The 22,632-nt window shown below is 35.8% G+C and overlaps 3 protein-coding genes across 3 annotated transcripts; 1 reads left to right on the forward strand and 2 right to left on the reverse strand.

The window, feature by feature from the left end:
• The first annotated feature begins 12 nt into the window (after positions 1–12).
• Positions 13–906, forward strand: LOC130469304 (uncharacterized). Its single transcript, XM_056838414.1, has 2 exons — positions 13–335; positions 665–906. The coding sequence occupies exons 1-2, from the start codon at positions 44–46 to the stop codon at positions 676–678; spliced, it is 306 nt and encodes a 101-aa protein (XP_056694392.1). The 5' UTR covers positions 13–43; the 3' UTR covers positions 679–906.
• Positions 907–12,405: 11,499 nt separating this feature from the next.
• On the reverse strand, positions 12,406–13,158 carry LOC110780317 (dirigent protein 23-like). The gene has a single exon (XM_021984732.2). The coding sequence runs from the start codon at positions 13,123–13,125 to the stop codon at positions 12,535–12,537; it is 591 nt and encodes a 196-aa protein (XP_021840424.1). The 5' UTR covers positions 13,126–13,158; the 3' UTR covers positions 12,406–12,534.
• Positions 13,159–18,747: 5,589 nt separating this feature from the next.
• LOC110779522 (putative RING-H2 finger protein ATL21A) lies at positions 18,748–20,809 on the reverse strand. The gene is made up of 2 exons (XM_021984025.2): positions 19,975–20,809; positions 18,748–19,314 (listed from the first exon to the last, which is right to left on the reverse strand). The coding sequence occupies exons 1-2, from the start codon at positions 20,687–20,689 to the stop codon at positions 18,932–18,934; spliced, it is 1,098 nt and encodes a 365-aa protein (XP_021839717.2). The 5' UTR covers positions 20,690–20,809; the 3' UTR covers positions 18,748–18,931.
• Between the last annotated feature and the right edge of the window lie 1,823 nt (positions 20,810–22,632).

Genomic DNA, 22,632 nt, shown 5'->3' on the forward strand with positions numbered 1-22,632 from the left:
ATATGTGAACACCTGGCAGAAAAGAGAATCAAAAGAAGCCAAAATGAAGAAAAAGTGTGATCACTGCACAATGAAAGGGCATACTAAAGAAGAATGCTTCCAGCTTGTGGGTTATCCAGACTGGTTTAAGAACCCTGGGAAGGGAAAGATAACACACAAGACATCAGCAAATGTGAACAAGCAAGGGAATGACTTTGCAGGTGACACACCACTTGAGAAAAGCAATGAGCATGGTGAAACAAGTGGAGCAAAGTCAGATCCAAACCTTATCTCTACTCTGGTGCAGGAAGTGATGAAGGCACTCAGTGAGAAACAACATTTAGCAAACTTTGCAGGTAATCTCCTTGCTTCAAATGTAGGACATTATTTTCAAGTTTTTGATCCAGGAACTTGGATAATAGATTCAGGTGCTTCTGATCATATGGTGGGAAATAGAGATTTACTTGTTGAAATCAAACCCCTTAGATTTCATGTGAAAGTGGGACTTCCTGATGGTCAAATCAAAACTGTAAAAGAAATGGGTTCAGTAAGTTTGAGCCCCAAAATGATGCTGAAAAATGTGTTATTTTTGCCTGATTTCAAACATAACTTGATGTCAGTAAGCAAACTGATAGAAGATGATCTTTGCTTGGTGATTTTTGACAAAAATGGGTGTGTAATACAGGACCCTATCAGTAAAGATGTAATTGCTGAAGGAAGAGGTGAAGAAGGTCTCTATAAGCTGGATTTTGGAAAAGCAGAAGAGAAGAATAGCAATATTAGCAGTATTAGTGGTAGCAATAATGCAGTTAGGAATATGAAACAGAACTTGAGTGTGTTACATGCTAGGTTGGGTCATGTTTCTTTGTCAAAGATGAAGCATTTGAGTATTTGTCATTGTAAGAACCTAAATGAGTATTTTTGTGACACTTGTTGTGTGGCAAAACACCACAGATTGCCTTTTAAGCCAAGCAGTTCAATTGCTAATAGTATTTTTGAGCTAATTCATGTTGATTTGTGGGGCCCTTATAAGGTCAAAAACATCACAGGTGCTAGATATTTTCTAACCATAGTAGATGATTTTAGTAGAGCCACATGGACTCAACTATTATCTAACAAGGAACAGGTAAGAAGCATTCTTTGCAACTTCTTCTGTTCTGTTGAAACTCAATATGATACCAAGGTGAAAACACTGAGAAGTGATAATGGTACTGAAATTCTTCAGTCAGAATGTGGAAAGATGCTTGCAGAAAAGGGGATTTTGCATCAGAGAAGCATAGCAGGAGCTCCTCAACAGAATGGTAGAGTGGAGAGGAAACACAGATTCCTCTTAGAGACTGCAAGAGCAATTAGACTTCATGCAGGTCTACCCAAGTACTTCTGGGGAGAATGTATTCTCTCAGCAACCTATTTGATAAACCTTTTACCTAGTTCAGTTCTTGGATGGAAAACTCCTTTTGAAAGATTAAACAAGAGAAAGCCAGAATATGAACATCTTAGAATAATTGGGTGTTTGTGTTATGGCTCCCCCACATTGAGGAAAACTGACAAGTTTGAGGAAAAGGGAATCAGATCAGTGTTACTAGGGTACCCCTATGGTCAGAAAGGATACAAGTTGTTTGACTTGCAGAAAAGAAAAATGTACATGTGTAGAGATGTGGTGTTCAAAGAAGACATCTTTCCTTTCCTCAATCCAAAACAGCCTGTGTTACAAACCTCACAACAACATGGAATTTTCCCTCTCTTGGTGTCTGATGAAATAGAAGAAAATGATTTTTTTGATGATGGAAGCAATGGTGAAAGCATAGGGAATTTTGATTCTCTTAACCTGAATGGAACAGGACAAACTCCAATTGAAAGCTCTCCTCAAGTTTCTGAAACTGGTGAGAATTCACCAACTTTAGAAGTAAGTTCAGAAGAGAACACTCAAGTCATCATCCCAACAGAACAACCTCTTGAAACTAGAAGATCAGAAAGACCAAGAACTGTTCCAAACAAGTACAAAGATTTTGTGTACAAGATTCCTGGTGTTGAAACCCAATCAGACCAGTCCACTTCATTCACAGTCCAAACAATGAAAGAAATGAAGAATCACTCTGCTGATTTCATGGCTTGCATAGGGAAAGTGATGGGCATAAAAGAACCAGAAAGATATGAGCAAGCTCAAGGTGATCCAGGATGGGAAGCTGCAATGGAAGAGGAATTCCAAGCAATGGAGAAGAATGGAACTTGGAAGATGGTAACCCTTCCAGAAGGAAAGAAAGCCATTGATTCCAAGTGGGTGTACAAAGTGAAATGTGACAGGGATAGGAAAATAGTAAGACTCAAGGCAAGAATAGTAGCAAGGGGTGACAAGCAGATAAAAGGGAAAGATTACAAAGATACTTTCTCTCCTACAGCTAAATTTAGCACTGTAAGGATCTTGATAGCTCTTGCAACTATCAAGGATTGGAAGCTGCAACATCTGGATGTGAACAATGCTTTTCTGCATGGTTACATTGAGGAAGAAATTTACATGAAGCCCCCTAAGGGATACAAGAAAGGGAAAACAGGAGAAGTTTGTAGACTAATAAGAAGCATTTATGGTCTAAAACAAGCATCTAGGGCTTGGAACTCAGCCTTGAAGAATTTCCTAATGAAGTTAGGATACAAGCCGTCAAAGAAAGATTATTCTCTTTTCATAAAAGAAGAGAATGGAAAACAAGCAATCATTCTAGCATATGTAGATGATTTGCTTATCACTGGAAATGATTTGGAAGCAATAGATCAATTGAAGAAAAGCTTAGATGATGAATTCACTATTAAAGACTTAGGGGAACTGAGTTTCTTTCTTGGAATTGAAATTGACAGGAATGATCAAGGAACTTTTTTGAATCAAAGGAAGTACATCATTGACATTTTGAAGGATAGTAGTGTGGAGAATTGCAAAGTAGCAAAGTTTCCTTTTCCCAAGGGAATGAAATTGTCTATTGACAGTGGAGAAGTCTTGGCTAACCCAGAGACTTACAGAAGAATAATTGGGAGGTTGTTGTACTTAAATATCACCAGACCTGACATTTCCTTTTCAGTTCAACAGCTCTCTCAATTTATGCAATGTCCTAGAAAACCTCATCTCCAAGCTGCTTTACATGTTGTACGATACCTTAAGGGTACAGTTCATTGGGGACTGTTCTATCCAAAAAAGTCAGAATTGGTTGTGAAAGGATACTCAGATGCAGACTGGGGTAGTTGTGCTTTCAGTGCAAGATCACTCACTGGCTACTGCATTTTCCTTGGAAAATGCCTCATCTCTTGGAAAACAAAGAAGCAGAAAACAGTATCCAAGTCTTCCACTGAGGCAGAGTATAGAAGTATGTCTCACACTACAAGTGAACTAGTGTGGGTTGATGACATTTTAAAATCTGTCAACATGACAGTCCCAAAACCGATCATCCTTCATTGTGACAACAAGTCAGCTGAGCATTTGGCTCAAAATCCCATCTTTCATGAGAGGACAAAACACCTCAACATTGACTGTCACTATGTGAGAGATCATGTGCAAGAAGGTTTTCTAGACACAGCACATGTTGAATCAAGCTTGCAACTTGCAGACATAATGACTAAGTCGCTCACTCAGCAGCAACACAATTTTCTCTCTTCCAAGTTGGGTCTTGTTTCTGATCCCCAGCTCCAACTTGAGGAGGGGGTGCAGAAAATAGTGTCACATGGTAATGGTATGTGTACTATGTGAGCTGTATGGTTGTGTATGGCAGCCTTCTATTGGTTGTCTTGTAGTATGTGCTGTCCTTTTTGTATTGGTTTGCTTTCCTAGGTTAGAATCTTCCTAGGGAATGTAGTTAGCCATATATATATATGGGATGTATGAGGAGCGCAGCCGCGAGAGAATGAGCAGCACAAATTTTGTGCCTTGCTAAACAAGAAATGAAAACAGCAATCTTGCTGAAACATCTTTGATCTTATTTTCTTCAATCCAAGTAGCTCTTTTGCTTTGCATCTCTTTAATACACAAATTAAGTTGACAAAAAGTCAAAACTCAATTAACTAAATAACTTAAGTGAGGAGGATGAGTTCTACAAATAGGACTTGCGGCATTCAATCTGAGCCATTCAACTAAGCAATCACGATGAAATCGATGGACACATTAAGGTAGGATCTTCAAAATTCGTCGTGATCTTCACATAAACAGATTGGACACATGTTATCATCTTGGTGGATCATCCACCCTCTTTCTCCAACCACAACCGTTGGAACCTGAACCTGTTGCAACAGGTCCCCTAATCTGTTACCTGGAATCAAAACCTGTTGTGCAGGTTTCGGTTCCGGAACCTAAGGTTCCTAACAGGTTCCGATTTCGATAGATGTTACCCTGACTCTTTGCTCACCTCTAATTAGAACAAGATAATTCTCTTTGGTTTTGTGAATAATTTATTTGGGTGAGAACGAAGCCATTCGATTTGGGTCACTCTTAGGTTTTTTCGTCAAATAATTAATTTATACTCTATGTGACTTTTGCACTATTCATATATTAAATTTAACCAAAATTTCCTACTAATATATAAAATCATATGTTATTTTGTAAGGTGTTGTTGGAATAGTGTTAATGTATATTTTTCAAATATCAACTTTTGAAGTTTTTAATAATATGTAATTGCATATAATTACGTTAAACTAGTGTCTTGTAATTGACAAATGTGTCGGTCAACATATTGCAAGTATTTAGGAATAGAGGAGTAGCTAGAGTAATATGGAATATATACTTGACGTATATCAACTTTAATTCAATTCAACTAGGCTTGGCAATTGGCATGACTCTTTGTTGGGTTTACCATTCAATGTTGTTAGCTATAAAAATTAGAACAACTTAGTTGGATATTACGTACTACCTCCGTTTCAAAAAAATTCTTTACATCTAATATTTGCACAGACTCCAATGCAATAATCAACTACTAATATATCCAATTCCGTATGTGAAAAAATTATAAAAATTTGATATTCTGAAAATACATCCAGAGACCAATCTAACAAGATCTTACATATAACGTTTTGATGTATATAATGGTGATAATTTACGATCAAAGTTTTTATACTTTGGACACATTTTCCAAAGCGTAAAGATCTTTTTGAAACGGAGGTAGTATATACGAACTGAATAATTTGTCGCGCCGTGGCCAAACCATTGTTCTAAAAAACAATTCAACGCTACCTCCGATGCAGTAGAACAGTTGCGGTTGCTCTCCAGGGTTAACACGGAACCAAGGTTTGTGTGCACTCACAAGCCTCGATTGGAGACCAAAATATTTGTCCAGAAACGGAATAGTGTTTGAGAGTTTGAGAGAAAATTTAGAGAATAGTTTATGTGATTGCGTGTTTATGAAAAACGAAAGAGAAAGTATATTGGTTTGATTAATTGGGCAGTTACAACATTAGTGGGTTGATTAATTCTTCTGATTGTTAGAATTAATCAAAACCACTTATGACAAAAAAGAATAACCCGACCCACAAAACCCACGCCTGCGAACCGCATTCGCCAAGTACCAAGTACCAAGGCCCATGGTACATGGCCCACGACCCGGACCGCGCTCGCGTGTCTTTTGTGACCACCCATGCAACTCTCATGCTTTCTTAAACAAATGTTTCCTCAAGTCCCCAAATATAAACAATAAATAAAGTTTGATGCTTTTCCATGTGGGACTTTTCACATTCCCATTTTCCCACTCATTTTCTTTTGTATATTTCCACTCGGCCAGTAGAACTTCCAACAATTTCAGGTTAGGCCTAACTAACTTACATTATGAAATCACTCATATATGTTTGATATTGTTATATTGTATGTCTTACAGATTCAAGAAGAGCATATACTCCATTTCAATTAAGTAAGCGGTATACATTAATTACTACTTTAATACACCAATTAAGTGGACAAAAAGTCAAATACTCAAATAGCTAAAGAAAAAAGAGAGGTGGATGGGTTCTACAAATAGGACACGTGTCTTTCAATATGAGCCATACAACTAAGCAATCACGGTGAAACCGATGAACACATTCCGGCAGGATCTTCAAAACATCGTCGTGATCATATTCACATAAACAGATTGGACACGTGTTATCATCTTGCTGGATCATCCACCCTCTTTCCCCAACCACAACCGTTGGATACGAGTCAATCGTCTCCTGGTCAATGCCATTGTCTTCAAGGTACTGATATTGGACCTGATCTTGGGCCTGGTCTTGATCCTGATCTTGGGCCTGGGCCTGGGCTTGTGCTTCGGCCAAGATATATGATAGATGGAGTTGGAGTCTTCTGTTCCGGTAAGTACAATACAGAGCTGAAAAGATGAGGATGATACTAATTACAATTGTAATAACAGGGATGAATATGGAATTGGCCATTTTGTTAAGTGTATGGGGAATTGTGATTAGTACTAATTAATCATTAATGATTAGGAAGGAAATGTTTGAATTTATTTGCAGGAGAGATGAATATTTCTTGATCATTAAGATTAAGATTAAGTCAAGTATTTTCAATTATTTAACGTTTTAGTACTAAAGAGGCTCAACGTGTTCTGTTTCGGTTTTATTTAAAAAGATTACTTCGTGTTGAATTGGAATGTGCAAGAATCTTTTCGCTAAATAATGTTATGTCTTATGACCATAACAATGCAGCGCATGGAATGTGCATCCAGAAGGACTATCAATTATAATTAAAGTACCATTGAATGCACGATGCAACCATGTCGGCAATGTCCTTTTAAAAACCTTATATACAGTCCCTTTGAATACTCGTACTTATTTTAGCTTTTGAGCCCAAAAATATCATACTACCATGCATGAAGTATAACATAGTTTTAGGTGCTAAAAATGTAAAATACAAGTTATAGCTAGTTTCTAGGTGGTAAAAAATAAAAATATATCATACTACCATGCATGAAGTATAACATAGTTTTAGGTGCTAAAAAATGTAAAATACAAGTTATAGTTTCTAGGTGGTAAAAAATAATTTTTGGATTTTTTAGGTGGTTAAAACAAAATTTTCCAATGTGAATCTATTAAATGAAACTTGAACCTTCTAAATTCTTTGCCGATCAAATCGTAACTCTTATTAAGAACCAGAGAGAGCAAAACAATTCTAATTGAAAGAGAGAGATTCAAACTGTAACCTGTCATAAATACAATATCTACTAGGCTAATATTTTATTGGTAGCTTGTTCATCTAAGTAGCTCTTTTGCTTTGCATCTCCTTAATACACAAATTAAGTTGACAAAAAGTCAAAACTCATTTAACTAAAGAACTAAAGTGGGGTGGATGAGTTCTACAAATAGGACATGTGTCATTCAATCTGAGCCATTCAACTAAACAATCGCGATGAAATCGATGGACACATTCCGGTAGAATCTTTAAAACATCGTCGTGACCATAATCACATAAACAGATTGGACACGTGTTATCATCTTGCTGGATCGTCCACCCTCTTTCTCCAACCACAACCGTTGGATACGAATCTATGGTCTCCTGGTCAATCCCCTTCTTGTCTACAGTGTGCTGATCTTGGGCCTGGGCCTGGGCTTCAGCATGGGCCAAGGTAAATGATATATGGAGTTGGATTCTTCTGTTCCGGCAAGTCCAATATAGAGCTGAAAGGAGGAGGATGATACTAATTATAATAGTAATTGGGATGAATATGGAATTGGCCATTTTGGTAAGTTTATAGGGAATTGTGATTGCTACTAATTAATCATTTTTCCTAAATGAAATGTTTGTTCTCCCTTTGAATTTATTGGCGGGAGAGATGAATATTTCTTGATCATCAAGATTAAGATTAAGTCAAGTTTTGTCAAATATTAAACTCAATTAGTGGAGTATTAAGAAGGCTCAACTTGTTCTGTTTCGGTTTTAGATTGCTTCCTGTTGAAGTGGAATATCCAAGAATATTTTTGGTAAACAATATTACGACCAAAATAATACGAAGTATTATACGGAGTACAATATAAATATCAAGTGAATTTTATCTTTTAATTTGGTAAGAAAATTAGATCTTACTGAATCAAGACCTATCATAACCTAACTATGCAGGTTTTCTCTTGAGCCTCTTGGGCCCACTTCTAACATTTTGGACCTAATGGGGATCGATCTTGTGACTTGAACTCTATATAAAGTGAATATAAAATACAATTTTCATGAAGCGACATGTAGTACTTGAACATTCACACAATTATATTGTTGGCGCATAACTGTAGTGTTACTCCCTCCATCTCATTTTACTTGGTGTATTTCTCCAATTTATAGGAAATTTTTGGTCAAAATAGTTTAAGTAAAATTATACGAGTGACTATATAAAAAAAAGGATGGAAGAAGTATCTCTTTCTCTAACAAATTGGAAGCCGGCCAAAGTTCCAACTGATACCTTTGAAAAAGAAATAATAAATAATAATAATAATAATAATAATAATAATAATAATAATAATAATAATAATAATAATAATAATAATAATCTGGAGTGGGGGCCCAGATTGTATCTCGGCTGCCCATTTCCATGTCTAGCTTTGCTCTGGGCCGGGTTGTGACTGATGCGGCTATTCGGAAACGGGTCAAGTACGAAGTACGTTGCAGGGCCATTGGTTATGGCTTTCTTCCGTTCTCTTTCTCTTCTTTGGGGGAGCTGGATAATGATGATACTGCGTTGCTGAAGCGGATTCAGAAGTTTTCTAGGATACATGACATTGGGGCTCGTGCTGCGCGCTGCTCATATTTTCACTAGAATAGACTTTGCTATAGCCAGGGAAGTGGGGGCCCAGATTGTATCTCGACTTCCCACTAACTATTTGTAAAATTTTTGACTTTGTTAGCATTTGATAATAATAATAATAATAATAATAGATAATAATTCAACTTGTATAAACAATCTCAAATTGACACCATATTGCTAACTTCTTCATTTTTTAAACAATTAAACACATTGAGTATTTCTGTACACAACTAAATTAGACAACTTGTACTTATATATACAACAATAACATACTATAATAGAGTAAAGACTTTTAGCTCAATGGAGTTTGGAGACCAAGGCAATGCGTTCATCACTTCATCGTGCATGGTTCTACACATCATTCGACAGTCATAACAAGACTCGGCATTTTCTTTCTTGTTACGAAGAGACCTTTAAAATAAATAAAATATTTTTCTCATAATTGATTTTCTACAAAATTTATATTGCCACTCGGGAACTTTCACATTTTTACATTCGTGATATCAACGAGGCGGATGGGTCCTACAAACCGGACACGTGTCATTCAATCTGAGCCATTCAGCCAAGCAATCACGATGAAATCGGTGTACACATTCCGGCAAAACCTTCAATACATCACTTTGAAGATATTCACATAAGCAAATGGGACACGTGTTGTCATCTAATTGCAGCTTCATATCACCAATCACGATCGTCGGGAATGAATCGATTGTTTCCGGGTTCAGCCCCTTGGGCTCTACCGGATGCAGGCCGTGGGCGTGGGCCTGCATTTGGGCTTGGGTTAGAACTATGGGGATTTCTGGAAATTGGGCTTGGACTCCTTTTTTCCAGCACAATAACTTAAAGAGAAGATAAACGAGGACGATGCCGAAAAATACAGCAAAGGGAAGAATATGATTATCAGACATAATTAATTATGTTTTAAGTTAGTGTTTAGGGAATGATTAATGTTTAATTTTGGAGAACAAAATTGGTATATAGTACTTAATTGGTTGGCAAAAGTCTACTTTTGTTTTTATTGAGTCAACGCTTATGAAATTGTTTTGAAACGTCAAGAAGTAACGCGTTCTATTAGTTCTTAGCTTATTTTGATGGGTAACTTCTAGGATTCTGTTATAAAATTTACCTTTTTCTTTCAATTAATTTTTCTGTATTAATTTGTGACAAATATTCCACAAAAAATGAAGGAGAGTGATGGAGCTGATTTAATACAAGAATGAATCTGAGCTGAATTGAACTGAACTGAACTGAACTCATAAGCAAAAAAAAAGGACTAAAAAAAGTTCCAGTACTCGTAATTCATATTAGAAATTTGGCCTTCCTTTGTTTTTCTAAATTATATTATTGGAATTTTACGTTTGTTAATAAACATTTTTAACCACAAATATTTTAATTTTGTAAAAGTTGTGAAAAATTGATATTTTTAAATATACATCAAGACGAATCTAACAAGATTATATGACTATATAATTATTTATGTATAAGTCCCACAAAAATGTCAAAAACAATGCATGGATAAGGTAAACGAAAATGGTGCAATTATTAATAAAACGGAGGAAGTATGGAGTAGTATAACCAATCAACAATGAACAAACCATTCGAGCAAAATTAACAATGCAGTAATATAAAGCATCAACTTCTAAACTCAACAAAAACTAGCGGTATTAAGTTAGACATGTAAAAGAAGCAATTAAAATTTTCAATATAGACCTGCAAGATGAAGTCGACTTTGTTAGCCTTCGAATTCTCCAAGCAGTACAAAGCAAACTCTATCACCCCAAATGTCGAGGAACCCAATTATGCAAAAACCTAAGATCTAAACATAAATCAGAAGTCTACTTAGAAAACCTAAGATTAAAACTTGTGAATTATGCAAAAGACCCAAATTCAAAACTTAATGAGAGAAAATTGGAGAAGGTCATACCCAAAAAAAACCCAAATCGAAACCCTTATCAAGGAATTACAACACCAAGACCAACATCCCCGCCTAAAATGACATCGTCGCCACACCGTTTCCATAGACGCTAAAAGATCAATGACTTTAGTGGAGGAGATGCGAGGAGGAGGGAGGGGCTGATCTAAGGAGGAAAGAGATGGAGAAGTGAGGAGGTGAGGGTGGAGGCATAGAGAAATCTCCGTGAGGGAGATCAATCTCCAATGATCGAGGGAGGCGTAGAATATCAAGGACAAAAATGCCATCCTTTGATTTACCGATTTTACTCTTAGGCGGTTTTTTTTTTCCATTTTTTAATAGCGTCTTATTAGAAACCACTATGATAGAATGTACATACGATAGAGTTTATTTTAAAGCGCTATTAAATGTCTTATTTAATACATTTAACAGAGAAATGGGTAAAAGCGCTATTAAAAAAACGCTATAAAAGCATATTTCTGTAGTAGTGCATTATAAGCAAGAACAACTTTGGAATTTTCATGACTTCTAAAGGGAGAAACATAAAAATAAAGTTGTTGAATGTTTCATGTGTTTATATTTAACACTATAACTCACAAGCTATGGGGTAAAGTGGATGTCAAAGACACCACAAATGTTTAAAAAGTGATTATTGACTTTGTCATTTTTCAATACTTTGTTGTATGATTTATTTGCGGAAGGGATATTATGTGTGGAGTGAATTCAAACTTGGGTAAATTACGCTACAAGAATTTGTATCTTTAATGATAACCTAATAACGACGATTTAAAAATTTCGTCGTAAAAGCCTTTTGCGACGGGGCTAACAACCAAACAAAGACGGGAACAACGTAACCATTATAAATGTCTTTTACGAAGGGTTACCGACATAATTTTCCATTAATGACGGCCCCCTTTTATGACGGGTTCGCCACAGGAAATCTCGTCGTTAATCAACGATTATTGGCCTTTAGCTACGGGATTTCCTGTCGTTAATTGTACAATTTCTTGTAGTGTACTATTATAATAATAATAAAAAGATAGTATAAGAATCCTAACACTTATAAAGCCTTGAATTTATATTACTATTCACCCAATAGTGCAATTACCTATATACCCCTAATTTCCTTCTTTGTTTTTCTTTTGTCTTATTCTTATCAATAGTGTAATGTCTATTTTCACCCTTCTTTTTGTCTTTGCTTTTCTATGAGATGCTCCTCCTTCCATTTTCAACCTAAGCACGTTGCTAATGTTTCATGTGGAATACTACAATAACAATTTCGGAGATCTTAATATTGCACGTGGAATGTTAAAATATATATCAATGAAACCTCTTGTAAACGTATTTATAATCACATATTATCAATTACGAGCAAATTGAGCTTTAGCTTTGTTTTCCTAGAGTTCGCCATAAATTTGTAAATGTCCTTTTACGAAACAACCTTTTTATACCTTGGGGCGCACGGTCCAATAACTAGTACTACCTCCGTTTCAGAAAATTCTTTACGCTTTGGAAAATGTGTCCAAAGTATAAAAACTTTGACCGTAAATTCTCACCATTATATACATCAAAATGTTACATGTAAAATCTTGTTAGATTGGTCTCGGGATGTATTTTCAGAATATCAAATTTTTATAATTTTTTCACATACGAAATTGGATATATTACTAGTTAAATATTGCATTGGAGTCCGTGCAAATAGTAACTGTAAAGATTTTTTTGAAACGGAGGTAGTATTATCAAAACATATTAATCTTTACGAATACAAAATTAGAGATATTAATGTTCAAACTTTTATATTAGCAAGCGTAATATATAAAGGGTTATCATTAAATCGAAACGTGGGGAATACGTCACTAAACACAAAGTTGAATTATATATGCATGAAACATTTCCAAATTAAAGGTGGAAAATGGTAACATTGTATCCAACAATAGCATTCCGAGAAGTATGATTAATGAAATAGGTTTCAGCCACGGCATATCCACGAGCCATCCGGAAAACCCCGGTCCCGCCGACAACCGGAAACTCCCTCACACGATTCGTGACCGAGTTCCGTCCAAAAATGACTACGGAACTCCCATTATAGATCCCATCAACAAATCCATAATTCAAACCCATGATCAAGTTCACACCCTTTTGAGAGGCTGCCCCATACAAACCTTGTGCCCGACCAACAAGGTACGAGTTCGGGTCAGGGCTAACGGTAAGTGGATCATCCGCCATAAACAAACTGCCGAAGCTCATGGCTGAGTTGTTGCCACCAATCGGTTGAGCGATCAACGCGACGGTCGGGGATTCGCCGGTCATTACGTCGTGGAAGTAGAATTGTAGGACAGTTTTACGCTCGTGACCACCATGATGGGGTTCAGTCTTTGCCCATGTTGGTGGTGATTTGGTGCCATGAGATTCAGAAGAACTCACATTTACAAAATAGGATGTGAATATCACAAATAATGTGAAAAAAGTGATTACTATAAATTTTGCCATTTTTTGTTCTCTATTTTTAAGATTAATTCCCTTAAAACTATATGCTTCTTATATACCAAGTATTAGAGTTGAAATTGGACAAATTAGATGATGGTTGACAAGTACCTAGCTTACCACTTCTTTAATTATCTTCATTTTATTTATTTATCAAGGGTGTATTAAATAAAGCTCTGACTTTATTTTTAATCTCTCTGTTTGAATTTAATTATCCCAAGAAATTAATATAGGTTTCTAAACTGATCTTTTCAACCTTTTCCTTATTGAAAAGAAATTTAAGTTGGATTTTGGTTTTTAATTAATTTTTCTTTGTTTGGTTCTTTACTCTACGGAGCATAAGGCCGGGTCTAGGGGACGCGTATATGGAGTATATAAATATAGTTATATACATACACTATAAAAATTTGTATCTTATATGACAACCTAATAACGACGGGTAAAAATTCAGTCGTAAAAGGCTGCCATTTTGCAACGGGGATAACAACCCAATAAAGACGGGAACAACCGTCACAAATGTCTTTTACAACTGGTTAATGACGGGATTTTTCATTAACGACGACCCCCCTTTTATGACGAGTTCACGAAGGAAAATCCCGTCATTAATCAACAATTATGGACCTTTAGCGATGAAATTTCCCGTCGTTAATAGTACTACGTAGTGATAATACTTCAAGTAATAATTTATTCACATTATTTGCTATAAAAATTATACAAGACAAAGTATTGCATCATCCATTCCACCCTAACTGCCTTAAAAGAAAAATGCATCATCCATTCCACCCTAACTACCTTAAAAAAAATGCATCATCCTAACGAATGGATAGGGACTACCCCATGGTACAAGGCCAACTACATAACGTGCTTCAGGGAATATACTTGTTTTTTATTTTGATAATAATTGATCAAGTTGACTTTCTGTCCAAAGAGAAGTTAAATGTCAACGACCATTAATTTTACTATCTATACACTGTTACCTCCACAATGCCATTTTCCTGTGTGCAAAAAGATAAAGCTAAGCAAAACTTCGAAAAGATAAACCTATAACTTTAAATGTTGTTGAAGAAAGCCTTCCCAAAGAACACATGTGAGTATCCCACATTGAGAAGAGATGAGAGAGTTAATTATCTAATAAGACTAAGGGGCTACTCCCCTTATGGCCATATAGTTTTAAGGTGGAACCTCCTTTAGACTTGTTAAGTGGACTCTCTCTCTTGATGAGGGTCCAGGCCCGTATTTAACATGATATTAGAGCCGGGCCCACGACTTGGACCGTTAATATTCTGGGCCAAATTAAAATGGCACGTGTGAGGGGGAGTGTCGAGAAATGCACTCTGACCCACGAAACATCACATGTGACCGAACTAAAAAGTGGACCTCACACGTGAGGGGGGAGTGTTGAAGAAAGCCTTTCCAAAGAACACATGCGAGTGTCCCACATTGAGAAGAGATGAGAGAGTTAATTACTTAATAAGACTAGAGGCTACTCCCCTTATTGCCATATGGTTTTAAGGTGGAACATCCTTTAGACTTGTTAAGTGGACTCTCTCTCTTGATGACGGGTGCGGCCCAGGCCCGTATTTAACATGGTACCATATGGCAATAAGGTGAGTAGCCCCTTGGCCTTATTAAGTGTTTAACTCTTCTCTTTTATCAATGTGGGACTCTCACACGTGATGTTTCATAGGTCAGAGTGTCTTTTATCACTCTCCCTCACATGAAACCCGTTCAGTTGGCCCAAAATATTAACGGTTCAAGGCCCAAGTTGTGGGCCCGGCTCTGATACCATGTTAAATACGGGTCTGGGCCGCACTCGTCATCAAGAGAGAGAGTCCACTTAACAAGTCTAAAGGAGGTTTCTCGACACTCCCCCTCACACGGATCCCGTTCAGTTAGCCCAGAATACAGTACAGTAAGGTCCCAGCTGTGGGCCTGGCTCTGATACCATGTTAAATATGGGCATGGGCCGCGCCCGTCACCAAGAGAGAGAGTCCACTTAACAAGTCCAAAGGAGGTTCCACCTTAAAACCATATGGCAATAAAGGGAGTAGCCCCTTGGCCTTATTAAGTGTTTAACTCTTCTCTTTTAACAATGTGGGACTCTCACACGTGATGTTTCATGGGTCAGATCTTAACAAATGTTAATTCAAATTGGCGGATCCACGTTGTACTGAGGGTAGACAAATGTCTACCCCTTCTCAAAAAAAGGAAAAAAAAAGAGAAGAATTTAACATGCTGAAACAACAAATGCTTATTTATACTGCAATTACCCTAATATTAACATAAATGTATTTGCCGCTTGGTGGTTGTAAATCTTATAACTACCTATAAGTTTTAATAGGTCACGGGTTCGAGGGATGAAAACAACAAATTTTATGCACAATATGAAATTCTTTTACTTTTATCATTTTATGTGCATAACTTATATTCATCCAGCTACCCAATGCAAATTCCATGTTCTCATACAACATTCTTATTGTATATTTTCTATAACACACATGTCATTTATTTTACTCCGTATTATATAAGTACATAATATAGTCCGAATAGTGTCTACCCTATTTCAAAATCCTGGATACGCCATTTTCAGAAATACTCCGTGACAAAGTGCTGCAAAAAACTTATTGCAATTTTTAAATTAAGATATTAATCCTTTTTGTAGTATTCTAATAACATTGTATTTAGGTTAAAAATCTCTACTTTCCAAATTAAAAAAAATATGAGACGTAGCTTGACACGTCGTACTTACGACCCTAATACAACGCTCCGCTCCATACTCTAACGAGTAAGCGCAAGTTGCAACCTTTATAACTTCCGTACAAACATACACTCCATCAAATGGTTGAGTGTACAAAGAGAGCAACGTAACCTAGAGCATCAACTACACACAAGATGACAAGATCAGCACTTTATCTCACAAGGCAAATTTGTCAAAAACTACGACTAATGTTATCCGCGCAGATCAGTCTCAACAGATGCGCTACCAACATTGTGATTTGCTGCTGCTCTACGACGAGATCGGATCACCATATAGAGTGTCAGAACAAATACTAGAGCTGCTGGTACTCCCAAGCCTACTGACATTCCAACAATATAACGTCCTTTCTTCGCAAGCGGTTCTGATCCTACTGAAAATCAGGTTAATAACAACACATCAATGGCATTAGCGAAAGCTTAATTATTTTATAGGCAAATTTGTCAAAAACTATCTTATAAAATCGTGTTTTTGCAAACAACTACCTTATTAAAAAAATATTGTAATTAACTATTTTATAAAAACTGTATGTCATAAGATACTACCTTTCCCAAATTATGAACGCTGACTCAAAATTTCGTGATTGACTTTACCGTATGTATTTTACGTGTCATTTAATTACCCTTTTTCCCGTTCGATACAACGTGAGAAACTTCTAGTAAAGTTAATCCCGGAATCTTAAATCAATGTTCATAATTCGACCAAAGTAGTTTTTCACAAAAACTCAAATTTATACGGTAGTTTTAACAAATTTGTGTAGTTTATACTACCTCCGTTCCGCAATAGATGCATCATTTCTCATTTGGACGCTATTCATTAACTAACTTTGACAATCATTTTTTCACATTATGTAAAAATAAACATAGTCAAGTAAGATCTTTTTAAATTTGTATCAACGCAAGGATTCCAAATACCAAGTTTTTATAATTTTTTACTTATACGCAATGAGAGATATTAATGTTCAAATAAGTGTGTTGGAATACGTGAAAAAAAATGATGCAAGTACGACATTTCAGCTTACCAATTGGGAAATTATACTCTGTACACACAGTTTCAACACTAGTTACACCATTTTTGAACTCACAACGCGTAACATTCCCCTCACAATGTCCACAATCAGGCTTATCCCAAACAAGCAACATCTGCGAACTCAACCGGCCGCGATATTTTCCTCATTGAATAACTCGGAACCATCACAGTATTCCCAATCTTCTCACACCATGGCTCAAGCAAATGCGCAAAGTACTCAGTTTCCACCCCTACGATAGCATGATCAGGTACTATACTTAGGCAACTGATCTTTTGCTGACCCCAATACTCAGATTTCGTATAGTTTTCGTGATTTTCCGAGCAGTTGTAGAAGGAAAGGTTATAGTGATAGTTAGGGAGGAGAAATGGAGTACGAGAAAGATCAAGCCCAGAAGAAGAAAGGAGTCGTTTAGCAAGACAGTTATTAGGATCACTAATCGCGATTTCTTGTTTGTTATAGTTGATCCCTTGAACTGAGAAGTTGCCGGAGTTTGGGATGTGAAGAAGGGTTTTGTTGAAGGTGTCACAGAATAGATCGAAGCCCGGGTATCCGCAGGATTCGGGTTGGATGTTTGTGACCCGGAATGGGAACCGGATTGAGAGATACCCGATGTCTCGTCCGCAAATGGATTCGAAACATGTTGTGGAAGATATTACCAAAGGGATTGACAAGATGATCAATGAGATAACACTTTGTTTTAGTTTGTTCATAGATATAATTCTAGATTGATGATCGAGCTTGCTATTTTCAGCAGTCGAAACAGTAAAGGAATTGATCAATTTGTCAAGCAAATGATGTGCTTAGTTTTAATTATTCTAACACGTTATTGAAATAGTAAACGGATCAACTTGAAGTTAATTAAACATTGATTATGTCCATGATTGTACTTTGATGTTAACACAATGTTCGAAGAATTATACTCCCTCCTGTCTCATTTTAGTTGTTTCATTTGACCCAACTAACTCTCACAAAAAAGTTAAAAAAAAACTCTCATAAAAATAATAATAAAAAGTCAAATGAAGCAAGTAAAACGAGATCACTTAGGAAGTAACTTACATAAGTATCTGATTTTCTACTTAATAGTCTAAATTTTGTGTACTATAAGTAGAAGTTGACACATTCGCGTGTATCATAAGTTCGTAACATTTCGTCCTAACAGGCACCCACGAGTGCAATGAGAATTTCGTAGGGACTTCTTAATGCTTCGAACTAAGCGTGTAGTCAACTTCATTTGATAGCAGATCTTTTCATGAAACCGAGTTCAAATCTTTTATAAGATAGATCTACAATTACTTGTTCTAACACCAAAATGTATCTTTTTAAATTCCGGTTCTAGGGTTACTTGTTATTTTGTTAGGGTTTTTTTGATTTCCCAAATAATTGAATTAGCGAATAATGGTATCTCCCAAGACTAATTATCTCCTTTTTATTTTGGTAATTAGCGATTTGTTGTTAACTGGTTTGACTACGCTACAAGAAATTGTATCATTAACGACGGAAAATCTCGTCGCTAAAGGCCAATAATCGTTGATAAATGATGGGATTTCCTGTCGCGAACCCGTCATAAAAGGGGCCATCATTAAAGAAAAATCCCGTCGTTAACCCATAGTAAAAGGAATTTGCTACGGTTGTTCCCGTCTTTGTTTGGTTGTTAGCTCTTTTGCTACGGAATTTTTGACCCGTCGTTATTAGGTTGTCATAAAAGATACAAATTCTTGTAGTACGTGCTAGTTGTTAGTTGTTTGTATTAGTTAGTTCGAATATCTGGTTAAATTAGTTTTTGTATAAAATGTTTGGTAAATTAGATATTAGCTGTTTATACATACACTTATAGAAGGAAAGCAAGAAGTTTATTTGATAGACATTGGAGTGTACTACTAGTAACATATATTCACCAATTCATTTAGTCCATATCATATTTGTACATAATTTATGAGATTATAGTTCTAATGAAAGCATACAATCGGCAGAATTCACTACTAAATTTAACAATAAGTTATTCATTCTTGATCTTGAGGGGTTGCTCATCAACTTGGGACAATTCGACAAGTTGGACATGTACCATTACAAATAAGCCATTGATCAACACAAACAGCATGGAAGCGATGTAGACAATGAGGTAAGATTTTCAAGACATCGTTGATCTTATATTCTGCCAAGCATATTAAGCAAGTATTATCATCGGACAAGATTAATCGCCCGCTCTCACCAATGACAAACATTGGATAGGAATCTAATGTGGTTTGGTTGATTCCGGTTGTGGTAGTATAATTCATTGTGATGGAAGGTGCCATAGGTGGTTCATTTCTATGTTTTTCAAATCGAAACCACCCTATTAAACATAGAGCAAGAGTTATAAACACTGGCACCACGATCACTAATGAAAGTGTGATGTCTCGCTCAGTTAAGTCTGTGAGTACCAAAATCGTCAGCGGCAGCAACAACAGCAGCAACAACAACAGCAGCAGCAGCAACAATAACAACAACAACAACAATAACAACAACAACAACAACAATAAGTTACGGAGTAACAAAGAAACTTTGCGAGTAATAACCTTTTAATTCACGCATTTTGCGAACAACTACCTTTTCTTTTTTTGCTTTCGAAACGTATTACTTGACGGTTTTCTCATTTTAAAACCAATATATCTCATTCGCTTCTTAACCATTGATTTAGAGTTTATTTTTCTCCTTTTTATGTAAGGATTTCATAGTGATTGATGTTTCAAATTAAAATAACTAGCTTGTTTGATCTTTCACGTACATATATTTTCAAGATTCAAAATAATTGGTTTGATCATTCACAAAATTTCAAAAGCACGATCTCTATGAAATCCTTACTTTTATAAAGTAGGAGAATTAGATTTGAATCACTTCAAACCATTAAGAACCAAAAGCGATATCTTAGTTTAAAATGAGAAAATCATAAAATAATAGTGTTCAACATAAAAAAAAACATAGTTTAATTAAGGTAGTTATTTAAAAAAAACACACACACAAAGTAAAACCATAATTGTTTGCAAATTTTCCTAACAACAAATTATTTTCTTAATTTGAGAGTTTTGATTACCATTAGTCATTGGGATTAATCTCGACGTGCATTCAACTTCATGAGCAAAATCACTCTTAACACGACAACGCCGGCCTAATTTCGCACACGGTCCACACCTCGGGTTATCCCAATGAAGAGTAATATACGGGTAATTAAGAGGATCCAAGACAAAAGATCCGAGAGGATTTTCATCCGGATAACTCATATTTCCAACCCATCGACAACTCGATGACAAAAGAGAAACACTCCAATGAGAATTTACAGCATAAACAGTATAGCTAAAATCGCTAAGGCAATCAACTTTCTTCAACTCATGTGCCATACTTTGGTTGTATTCCCCGGTATCAAAGTAGCCCGAGCAATTGAACACCGCGTATTCTTGATAATACATGGCGTATAAGGGAGAATTCGAGAGATTAAGAGACATAATCTTCGAAGGTAAGCATCCATTAGGATCACTAAGTTCGATCTTTTGATCTTTATAGTGTATATTTTCTATTTCGAGTATGATCGAGTTAGGAAGCTCGAGTTTTGTGGTTGTTCCATTGCATTGTACGTTGAAGCCAGGGTAGCCGCAGGGTATAGGGTGGTGATCGATTACTCGAAAAGGGTATTGGATTATGGTTCCTAAACGGGTTGAATCACATTTGTGGTCTTTACATTTTAGGGTGAAAACACAAGAAATGAAGGAGGAGAATGATATCAAGGTAAGCAATAGCTTTGGAAGGTTCATGATATGGCTATGTCACTATAATATGGTTGCAAATGGGTAAGGAACCCTCACAAATTTATTTTATTTTGGACGAATCGAAAGGACATAGGGCGTTGTACACAAGAATTTTCTATTGTACTCTTAATTATTACCTACGTAGTATGTTTACATTAACAAGGAAGAAAGAGAAAGACATGGAATGTTTCAATTTGTATTCAATATTTTAAAATGCCATGAATAGTTCATGGAAATAGAAGTCAACTAAAGTAGTCGTCCATTATGTTACATTCAATCAATTTGATCAACATATATAATATAGTTGCTTCTTTATATTGAATAAGGTGGACTCAAACTCTCGAAGTCAATTGAAGAAATTGCCAATAATTAGACTCTTTCATTTTTTTTTTCAACTTGTATTTTTGGAAACATAAATTTTTGGATATTTTTTTTTAATTTATATTTAAATTATTGAATGGATCGGAGGACTACTGATCGATAAGCTAGGTCTTGGCTTAGTGGTTAAAACTTAAGACTGAAGGTCGGTTCTATATGATTTAGATCACATGTTCGAATCCTATACTCTGATTACCAAATAGGGCCTTTGTTTTACTAACTGCATATTTCTGACGTAGGAAGGAAGGCTGCACGATTCGACAATAAAGCAAATCGTCGAAAACTGTTGAAATGATTTCTACTAGTCGGGCCTCCGGTGTCCGATTGCTTAATAGAATATGTCTTCGGAAAGGAAACGGGCCCACGAGTTCAACTCACAGCCATCCGAGTTCGTTTAGGGCTCGAAAACTGCAGTTTAATTATTTTTTACTTTTGTTTTAAGTTCCATTTCGTATTAGGGTTTTGTGTTAACTATTTAATTAAACACTTTATTTTCATCATTAGAAATCAACTATTCTTTTGATAATAAAATTCCGAGAGGTTATCTCTTTTTCTGGTGGATTCCGGAGTTTTTACATATTTATTGCTTCTAAATCTGTCCATTCGTTATAAAAATTAGTGCTCGCTTTTCTTGATATTTTCCGACTGCGTCACTTTCAGAGGGAAGATACATGTTAGGAGAGCAAATATATGACATTTTTTTGGATTTCTGACATGGCTATTATAGTGAATAGCGTTGGTGCCTGGGTTGTGTAAAAAAAATGAATGTGTGCCTTTTCTTATACAGTGGCAAAACCAAACAGCCCGTAACCATTCGAATATCTACCTCAATAAGAAATCCCCAAATTATCAAAAAAAAATGAAAAAATTCGGAGTTTGACATTTTTTTTACGGGAAATGATTTGTGCCTTTTCATTCAATAAAATATTTTTTAGCTAAGACTAGCCAAAGTACAATTTGGGGGCACTCCTCCAACCTTACTAGCTACTCCTCTTTTTGTTTTTTACGTTTGGTATTTTGCACGCGTTTTAACGACTAATTAATGTGCATTGAGAATCTTCTTAGTTTTTAGGTAAACGAGGAAAATCACGTTTATTTATAATGTTTTTACTCTTATCAAAATTCTGATATTGGGAAAATGAGAAAAAGTTAATGTCATAATTGAAAAGTGTGAGAGATTAAATGATCCAATGGATTTAATTGGTTAAAATAATAATTGGACACAAATTTTGATAGAATATTAAATCATTTATGTGATAATATAAAAGGAAATGTAAATAACATTTTGAAACCCAAAAAAGGAAAACGTAAAAAACAAAAAGAGACGGAGGGAGTAGTACGGAGTATGGTTTTTCAAAAGCAAGATAAAGTTTTCATTATAAAAAAAAGTTCGAAAATAACAGGGCAGCAAGGTTAAAGTTTTCATATATTCACTCTTGAGTTCCGTATACACCAAATAAATCCTCGATAGTACTTGGTATGTTTGTTTCCAACAAAATTAAGTGGCTGCTGGGTTCCCAAATCCCAATATAAGTTACTCCGTATAACGCATGCATTCTAACAACAGTTCT

The sequence above is a fragment of the Spinacia oleracea genome, chromosome 3 (genome assembly GCF_020520425.1).
Source record: "Spinacia oleracea cultivar Varoflay chromosome 3, BTI_SOV_V1, whole genome shotgun sequence".
Classification (NCBI taxonomy): Eukaryota; Viridiplantae; Streptophyta; class Magnoliopsida; order Caryophyllales; family Amaranthaceae; genus Spinacia; species Spinacia oleracea.

Bases quoted from the DNA above. Each gene is read 5' to 3' on its own strand.
- LOC130469304 (XM_056838414.1), top strand. From the start codon at position 44: ATGAAGAAAAAGTGTGATCACTGCACAATGAAAGGGCATACTAAAGAA.
- LOC110780317 (XM_021984732.2), bottom strand. From the start codon at position 13,125: ATGGCAAAATTTATAGTAATCACTTTTTTCACATTATTTGTGATATTC.
- LOC110779522 (XM_021984025.2), bottom strand. From the start codon at position 20,689: ATGAACCTTCCAAAGCTATTGCTTACCTTGATATCATTCTCCTCCTTC. The intron at 19,315-19,974 runs GTAATCAAAACT...TGGTACTCACAG, and splicing joins ATTAATCCCAATGACTAATG to ACTTAACTGAGCGAGACATC.